Source organism: Mastomys coucha, unplaced genomic scaffold, assembly GCF_008632895.1.
Source record: "Mastomys coucha isolate ucsf_1 unplaced genomic scaffold, UCSF_Mcou_1 pScaffold14, whole genome shotgun sequence".
Taxonomy (NCBI): domain Eukaryota; kingdom Metazoa; phylum Chordata; class Mammalia; order Rodentia; family Muridae; genus Mastomys; species Mastomys coucha.
Window position 1 is genome coordinate 109,548,733 of NW_022196896.1, and position 9,899 is coordinate 109,558,631.

The 9,899-nt window shown below is 41.7% G+C and overlaps 1 protein-coding gene across 1 annotated transcript in view; it reads right to left on the reverse strand.

Annotated features, from left to right (window-relative positions):
- Positions 1-322: 322 nt before the first annotated feature.
- Positions 323-9,899, reverse strand: part of Pid1 (phosphotyrosine interaction domain containing 1) — a 227,047-nt gene continuing 217,470 nt past the window's right edge. Inside the window, exon 3 of the mRNA XM_031368197.1 lies at positions 323-2,592. Coding sequence (XP_031224057.1) covers positions 2,116-2,592 — 477 coding nt within the window. The 3' untranslated portion in view covers positions 323-2,115. The remainder of the gene's footprint in view (positions 2,593-9,899) is intronic.

The following is a 9,899-nucleotide window of genomic DNA, read 5'->3' on the forward strand; positions in this document are numbered from 1 at the left end:
TGTGACCATTCTGAGAGATCATAGCCCAGGGGAAACAATTTTATCCACTCTTTAAAGGAACCATTCCAGGCTTACCTTTCAGAATCAGGATAGGCAATCCCTGTATATGAGTGGGGGGAGGAGAGCTAAATGGAAATTATTTGCAAAATGTTTGGAAACATTCTTCTTTGAAGTAAGTCCATCACATTAAGCATGAAGGTCAACACCATTACTAACATTATTGTCACAGTTAAGGGCCATCCAGCTATGAAAAACAAATTGAAAAAGATTTCTAAACACAAGGAATGCCCTATGCTTGATCAGTTAAAAAAAATAGATAAAATTGCCCTGTTTACCAAGTTTGATTTATTTTACATGTCAAATTTCCATTTCTTAAAAAAGGGAAGTTCATATAAAGTATGAAACACCTTGGCTTTATTAACACAAACATACTTTTATTAAAGAGTGAATGCATTTTTCTAAAGAATAGTTTACATATATCATAAAGCAACAAGCATATCTTCAGGAGGTGAGTCCTCACCAAAACGACTCCATGCTTATTGTACATGCCTTGAAACTGGACCCACACAAGGAACTTACATACATACACACACACACACATACACACACACACACACACACATGCGCGCACACACATACACACACACACACACGCACTGACAAACGTATACATGGGCATATGGGTACACAGACCAAAAGTACCAACACCATTGCTGTCTGGATTATATTAGCTTCACTTAAGGCTTCTAAGGTACCCCATTGCCACTGACATCACCAGAAATAAAAACACACCTTTTAAAGGAGCAATAGTACTTGAAAAAGTAGATCGTTTGCCACCATAATGTGTCTGTTCACCTCAAATGTGTATGTTTTCCATGACTTTTTATGAGAGGCAAAGATCCTGAAATTGAGAGATGTCAAGTTACCAGTGAGAATTAGTCTTCAGAACTGATAGTCAAAGGGGTCACTTGGACTCTTAGATATCACTTTCAGGACAAGATCATGTTCCCTTTAGGTTTCCAGAAGGACATGGGCTCTCTAGGCAAACTGACTTGATTTCACTCATTTCCTACTTGAGTTCTTTCTTAAATGATGGGGCAAGACTTTCAGGGCAATGCCATGTCAGAGTTTAAACTTTCCAAAAGGAGTCATTCAACAAGACTCATAACCAAGGAAGTTACTACATATCAGGGCTTGCTAAAGGGAAGCCTCCATAGAGTTTGGCCAGTCATTCACTTCTTTACTAGGGTTCCTGATGTCTGAGATTCTTGGTTGTTTTGCTGATTGTGTATTTACTTAATTTGTTATCGTCTTCCCTTTTGGAGTCTTGTAGTATGATGAGCCTTCATCCCTTTCCGGGAGGCTGAAAGGAGAAAGAACGTGGTGGCGGGAGAAGGAGGAGAATGATCATTAGTTGCAAGAATTCTAAGAAAATAGAGGAAGTGAATACAATAGGAGGGTGCTACTTGATATACTCGTGTAAATAAAAAGCATTATCTTTAACTGCGAATTAACTGCCATCTAGCGTGCCGTTAGTTGTAAAGCTCAATCCAAGCTGTGCTGACTCACGGACTGAGGAGAGTGTCCGCAAACATGCCAAGGGAGAGGAGCAACCAGTCAGTCACCTGGACGTGTCCCATCCATCCTGCCACCTCCACACCAGCAGTACCCACCCCCACGCCATCCACCCGCCTAGGGATCACAGAGATGCCGCTAACATTCTTGTTGGATTTCATAAGGCAGATTGGAACAGTCCCGTCAAACTACAGCCACGGAGTATTTGCCTGAGAATGCTGAAAATAGGCGTGGAGATCTCCCAGCAGGAAGTGTTGGAATAGGAGAGGAAAAAAAAAGTGAGAGGAGAGTCTGGAATCTTCCCCCCGTGCCCCCATCTGTACTTCCTACTCTCCTCAAGGTCACGGCAGCAGCAGATTTCAATGTCACATAATTAATGATACGTTTCTTTAGACTTAGAATCGCTCTTCTGAATTTAAAAAGCATGATCAGCCAATAGGTCGGCAGTCTTTTCGTACCAAATTTGAATCATTGCAGACACATCTAGCTTCGGAAACTCCTTGCCCAAATGCTGCCTTCACTGGAGCATCTTAAGTTCCTTCAGCCATCATCAGATTCCAATTCCTGGGAAGCCTCTTCAGATGAGCTGCTTCTATGGATCCGCCCATCACTCTTCATACTGTGGAACGTCTTCTTGAATGCCTCCATCATGGCGTGTGCCAGCTTCTTGGCCTCCAGCTTGCTCTCACACTGCACTGCATGGCAGTCCATCTGGTAAGACAGGTCATCGTTGATCTCTCTGTACACCCAGGCAAAGATGTTGGGGCTCACGTTGTGGTCGGCTGTGCAGTAGGCAATGCGAGCCACCTGGAAGGTATCCATGTGCACTGTCGCCTCACCCTTGTGATCAAGGTGATGAAGCCACACTTGAAATGGCCGTATCTCTAAGAGGGCATTGGCTGGAAAAACGTCTTCTCGGCCCAGCGTGTGTTTCTTCCAGAGCTCGATGACTGGCTTCTCAGTGCAGCCGGACAAAAACTGCATGCCTGTGGTAGAGACTTTGCCCAGATAGGTGACCTGCAGATGGGTGAAAGGAAACAGAGCGAGAGGTCAGTAGGGTGCACTGAGCAACTTGATATACACCAAAGGGGTATGCCGTCCTGCATGGGTACGCATACTCTTTGACTCATGGAAGCAGAATTTCTTCTAAGTTTCCTCCAGGACAAATATTTATAAACTATAAATAGAGTTGGATATTAAAAAAAAAAAATCTAATACTTCAAGAGCATCTCCCCTTTTCCAAACCCCCTTTTAAAGTGGCGGATGCTGATCTTTCCCTTAATTTGGCATTTCTTTGAAATCATAGGTCACTAGAAGTTTACTTTCAATCAATCAGAAATGCAAGCACTCAAGGAGAGCAGAAAACCAGGAGGCTGTAAGTCTGCAGAACAAAGCCTTTATTAAGCTTATCTCTTGGCTGGATCCTTTCCTCAAGTCCTTCCCCGTCTTGACTTCCTTTATGCTGCTTCCTTCCAGCTAATACCAAAGACACAAAGAGTTCTGTCCCTGAAGAGTGCACCCTGAAGCATGATTTCCCCCTTCTGCTGAGAAGTTTTTAAAATGCAACAATGCCTATCTGTTTTGCAACCTGAACGGTTTTTGAACTGGTGAGCGTTTGGTTATGTGACTATAACTGAGAGATGAGATAAGACTAAAATGCAAGGTTATCAAACATCTAGATAGGCTCTATTAAAAGTAAGGAAACGTAATTCTAAAAGATTCAGATACCGACTTAAAAAAAATTCTTATGGAAAGGCAGAAAAATTCAGATGGTAAATACACTTGCTCTCAAGCCTGAAGACTCTAGTTGGATCCCTGAACCCACACATTGGAAGGCAAGAACTGACCTCCACTAGTTGTCCTCTGACTACTACACATGCGTCCTTGTTCCAAGTCTGCCAGGATGAATATGTTATTGTTTTTCTCATTGGAATGGGTAGAACTGTTACTAGAGCAGTGCTACCATTAAAGAACTGCACAAAACCTAAGGGGTCAATTAACAATTTGAAATAGTAGAGTTTGGTTTAAATTTAGAGACAGAGATCTAAACAGTATGAATGTGAGGAACAAGGTCCATGGAAAGAGAGAAAAATAGACTAATGGGATTTAGTCACAATAGCCCCAAGTCAATGGCTATAATTAGTGGGACCACAGGACTGCATACAAAAACTTTAGAACATGAAAGTGAGGTTCTAGTGCAACCTCTTGTTCACTGGTTCTATCTGAAACAAGAGTTTCCCTTTAAAAGTGTAATTCTGCTGTGCCTGGCAATGCAAATCTTCAATCCTGGCCCTGAAAAAACTAAGGCATGGTCCTTTCCTAGATTTTTGTCTGCAGAAGATGGACACATGGCCACTAGCATGTGAAAAGATGCTTAACATTGATAACAATGTTGGGTATCATCAACTTTACATAAGCTTGAGTCATCTAAGAAGAGAGAACTTCCTTTAAGGAAATGCTCCCATTACACTGACCTGTAGGTAAGCTTGTGGGCAAGTTCTTCTTTGATAAATTATATAAAAGGTGCCAGATCACTGTGGGCACTCCCACTCTTGGGCAAATGGTCCAGGAGGCTATACGAAAGCAAACTGAGCAAGACATGAGGAGTGAGCTAGCAAGTAGCATTCCTCCATGATTGCTGCTTCGGTTCCTGTCTCCAGGTTCCTGTCCTGAGTTCCTACCTTGGCATTCATCAATGGACCATGAGTCAAATAAACCCTTTTGTCCTCAAGTTGCTTTGGGTCATGGTCTTTACAACAATTGAAACCTAACTCAGACACTGATTGTTTGAGAAGTGATAACACTTCTCAGAACTTCAAGGAAATACTATTAATACTTAAAACACATTACTATGACTGCTACAAAAATATTAAACAATGATTACAGGTGTTAGCAAGATGAAAATCTGGATACCACATTGGAAGATTTAAAATACTACAGAGATAATGTCTTGGCTAGTTATTCATCAGACAGTAACATACTTTATCTACTTGACACAGCCTAGAGTCACCTGAGAGAGGTCTTAATGGCCAAAATTAGGTTGGCCTATAGGCATGTTTGTATGTGTGTGTGTGGGGGGGTGTATCTTAATTGTTAGTTGATATAGAGGTTCACTGTGGTCAATATTTCCCTGGGTGGGTGGTCCCAAGTCTATAAAAGAAGGCTAGATAAGCATGAGTCTGGGAATGAACCATGCAGCATTCCTCTATGGCTCCTCCTTCAAGATGTTGCCTGAGCTCTTGCCATGATGTCCCTCATTGATGCACTGTAACCTACAAGTATGAGGCAAATAAATCCTCTCCTCCCCTGAGTTGCTTGTAGTCAATTTTATCACAGCAGAAAGGAAACAAGAATGTTGGGCCCAGCCTACATATTTATAAAGGAGGTGTATAGCCTAAAATTTGGGAGTTTAAAGTCCAAAAGTGGGGTAAGGTACTGGGGAGTGTTGATCAGCTTCTGGCAAGGGCAACTGATAGGCACATCTTAGCAGAATATCAACAGATCAAAGGACCCATTGTGCCTAACAGTTAATGTGTGGAAAGAACCCATTGCCCAGCACCATGCAAGTGAATATGCATACACAGTGAAATATTATTTAGTACCAAGGGGAGGAAATTCTTGCATATGCTACCACATGGATAAAATCTGAGACTGTTAGTGTTCAACGAAATAAGCCAGTCACAAACTACATGAAGACTATAATTTAATCACATATTAAAACAGTGACAATCACAGAGATGGAAGTTTGAGGCACAACGATTGACTGCTCTTGCTTGGGGGATTCTAGGCTTCTGTTTTCTAGAAGCCTGGAAAAGTTAAATGGCTCAGTGGAGGTGTGAGGATGCTGGAACATAATGTTGTATGCATTTAAACACACACACACACACACAAGGAAACAACTAATTTGGGTGCCTAAAGGGAAAATACAAAGTGCATTATTTCTACTTATTGAAACTAGAAATAATCAAGTTTATATATAAGAGAAAGGTAGTCTGGTGGAAGGGGGATTCTTTTGATATGCTTTCAGCTTTCTCTCATGCATACACACACACACACATTTCTTTCGAAAAGTTATACAGAGAATTCCACTACAAGATAATTAAAAGGTGCCTTTTCAAAAAACCTTCATTAAAAGTTGTAGAAAACTCATCCAAATCAAAAGCCATTTCCTAGTAATAAAATTCTGACAGCCATTCAAGGAAAAAGTGTAACTCTCCTTATGAATGTTTATTATGCACAAGGTAAAGATTTTTAAGGAAAATAGTTTTTTTTGGGTAGTATTTGGGGAGAAGAGTGGGACAGAAATTCAAAACTCAGTGGTCTTAATGAGACAATAATAAAAGCTACTTAGTAGTACATAGATATTTATAAAGGGACTTTTAAAGCATTGGGGTAAAACATAATACATAGATTAAATCCATTCAGCTAAGCTAGTGTCTACTTTCACCAGTGACAGAAAAAAGAGCCAGTAAGTAGCATGGGCTAAAGGTCTCAAGGCACCACTTACATATGTCCATCCCTGACTATGCCCATAGCAAAATCAAACTCCAGGGGCATGGGAAAGTTCTAAAGGATGTTTGTATCACGTGTGATGGTAAAAGCATTGCATACATCAGATCCACTGACAACTCTGTGGGTTAGGATGGGATTTTTCAAAACAGGGTCTCATTATGAAGTGCCAGAACTTGCTAAGTAGACCTGTCTGGCCTTGACATCACAGAGATGAACTTTACCTCCCTGCTACTGGGACTGAAGGTGTGCCATCATACCTACTTTGGAGTGCAATATTATTATTACTATCTCTGTCCAAAGTGCAGAACTTAGATCTAGACTGGAGTCATTCAGACCCAGAGTCATTCAGAGAGTAGCACTAGAAACACACACACTTTATCATGAAACTTTTGAGGCGTCAGCAGCTCTTAGTGATCTGTGAGGAACTGAGAATAGAAGAGTCTGAATTTGTGTTGCACATTTTTTTCTGTTAGATGAGAGATAGCCCACGGGCTGGTGTTGTCCCTCCAAGTTTTCATTATCTCTGTCCTGTTCACAAGCATCTTAGATGAAATTAGCCTTTCCAAGTGATTAACAAGATTCAATTGTCTGACACTTTTGTAAATGAATCCTTTCCCAGATTCATATACGCCAAGATGTTTTAAAATAAAGATGTTATTCTTATTTTGCAACTCTCACAAATGACAAGAGTATGGAATCTAAAAGGGCTGAGCTTACAGAAATAAACAGCAGAATAACCAGCAGCAGAGATTTGGAGAATAGAAGAGGAGAGAGCAGGTGAACATGTCCAGTGACAGCCAGAGAGAATAAATCAAATAGACCTCTATACTATGACATAGAGAACGGATTGCACTCAACTGTATTACATCAGATAACCCAAAATAGCTAAAAGATAGAATGTTGAATATTCTTTGTTACCTCCTCCCAGCCAGGAGCTGGCTGTTTCAGACCTTGCCTTGCCACAAACAGCCTGCCTAACTAGGGCAAGGCTTCCTGACTTAAAAAAAGCCCTTTTGTTCCTGCTACTTCTCTGCCTAGAGGTTCCTGCTAACAACTAAGCCATGTGGAATTGCTTCTCCAGACTTCAAGACAGAGCATCCGTATGCTAATTTGGCCACAGGATGCTGGTGGTGGTGGACTGAGGGCAGGGTTTTGCCTGCTTGCTTGATTCGCAGTTTAATAATACACTTTGGACTGTGAGCAGAAACCATGCCTCAGTCCCATTTTTTTATTTATTCTTCTCGCCGTCCCTAATTTCCCACAGGCCCCTTCCCCTCTTCCAGAAAATCCCGTCCGTATGTAGCTGCTGGGGGCTGCAACAATTCTTATCATGAAGAAATGCGAAATGTTAAATATCTAGAATAGTAATAAATATCTTATAGTTGTACATTTTAGACAGGTACAAATGATCCCCCTGAACCCTGTGAAGATATATAGCTAGAATCTATAAGTTTAAAGAATTAAAAAATAAATTCATTTTTCTCAAAGTGCCCAAAACTCAATGACCCTGTGCTTGAAACCATACACCCTGTGTATACTGGGTCAGGAAGTAGCTACGTGCTGGCAAAGAGATACCTTAGAGCATGGAGCAGCGCATGTGTCTACATCTGCATCTATAGAGGGAGAGCCGTCTCTGGCCTAGATACCCTCCATGACAGGCTTGCCACCCTCTCTGCTACAAGGCACAGAGAACACCAGGCTCAGTGAGCTTACCTCAGGATGTCCCACCACCAACACAGCTGTGAAACAGTGTCAGATGCACGTTATTGGGGGGTGGGGGGAATTCATGAAAGAAGTGAATATTTCCTGGGTGGATTTGTTCCTTCTAAGCCCTGTCCATTAGAGGTACAACTTTCTGGGGCTGCTGAGTTACAAAAATATCCAAGTTTCAAAATGGGTCACTAAATCTGCCCAAACTGGGACACAGACTTCTCGCTCTTGCTTTCTTGCTTTTGTTGGTTCTTTATTTTCCAGGGATAATAAATAGACTTCTAAGATGACAAGAGGAGCCTTCAGGAGGAGTAAGAACTAGACTCAGTATGTAAACATCAGCATCTATTCTGTGGTCAGAGACAGAGGCATGGAGGGAAAAAAAAGCAAGAGTGTGTAAATAATTCATTCTAAGAGCAATAAACAAATAGAGAAAGGAAAGCTTGGCCTCATGTGTTATTTACTGGCATAAACTCACACCCCAAACAGTATCTAAAGTGAGTTATACCCAACTATCTGAGGACATTTGCAACATATGACAGCACCCGAGCTGCGTGTGTGAGAGACCCACAGCATGTCCTCAGTGCTGGCAGCAGCATCTCTGCAGAGCCTTTGTCCTTGGAACCCCTCCTTCTCAAGTATGAGCTGTCCAACCTGCCCTGCAGCTCTTCATTCATGAATTCCTGTTCAGCTGTGGCTAAACAAGCCATGGTTCCTGAGGTCAGGCCTCATTTTATCCAATGTCATTTCTCCTTCTGGAGGCCAGTCTATGTTTCACCTGGCTTGTAATCTGCATTTATCTCTAGATAGCACAAAATGAGAATGGTGGTGACCTGGACCCTTGACAAGGACACAAGGTAGATGTTTGATTCTGTTAGAGCTCACACGTACTGGCAATCAAGGGGTTTTACAGTCTTCCAAAGATCAGGAACTCGCTTTATAAGGTGGAGATCAGTCCAATGTACTTCCAGAGTTCTAAGAAAAAAAAAGAAAAGAAGAGAAGAGAAGAGAAAAGAAAGGAAAGGAAAGGAAAGGAAAGGAAAGGAAAAGAAAAAAGAAAAGAAAAGGGCTCATTGAGAACAAAAGCTCTCTAGAAGCTTCTCTTGGGATATAAAAGAGCTTGCTCTTCTTTCATGCTCTGTAGGAGGCTGACTTTCTCTGGCTGACACAAAACAGCACAGTAGGAGCAGAAGATGGAGAAAACCTAGCTGGATAGTCTCATAGCCTTTGGGCAACAAGACAGAGGATGAGAAAAACAAGAGCCACTGTTAACCCTGGGTCAAAAGCTGCAGTGAAACTCCTTTGCTCTTCTGGATTTCCACCAGCATACTTAAGAGAACTGGGAATGAGGAAACACGGGGATTATTTATGATCCCCAGCTTGAATCTCCTCTCTTCATGCTGGTCAAGGAGGAGCAAAACTCCACTGGACACTGTGAGGACCAGAGTAGTCATGCCAAACATTTTACATCCTAAACTGCAAGAAGATCTGCTACGTATGAACACGCATCACGTGCTTTAATCTGCAAAGGCCGTATTAAAAGATAATGATGTTCGTAATGAAAACCACAGAAGTTTTGTTTACAAAATAATAAGCATGTAAGATCCTAGAAGAATGGCAAGTGAAGACAGACAGGAAGAGACTCAAACTAATTTCCTGAATGCCAAGACTCAAAAGTAGCAACAGCAGCTGGATATAGATGATGACAGTTACCCAGGGCTTCCTTTCTCCAGAGTTCTGGGGAAAATGTTTATACAGCTCATGACCCTTCATTTTGACCCCATATTTAAGGTATACTATTATAATATTTCTATAGACTAAGGGACTCCTGAGAGATGAAACAATTTGCCCAATCTAGCTGGGGACCGGGACTTAAGTTTGGACAGAAAGATTCAGGACCCTTGCCGCCATCTGCTGCAACCCATCTGTACTCTCATTGATGAGCCCTTCAGACAGAGGTCAGCCTCCCAACAGGCCTTGCCTGGTTTAGGTATCAGCCTCCAAGGAGTTGAGAAGTCGCCATTCACTCTTCCTGGATCCCAGAATAACTCAGCAAAGTGGTGAAAGGAAGTGGTTGATCTATGAACTATTTTTTAATGTTC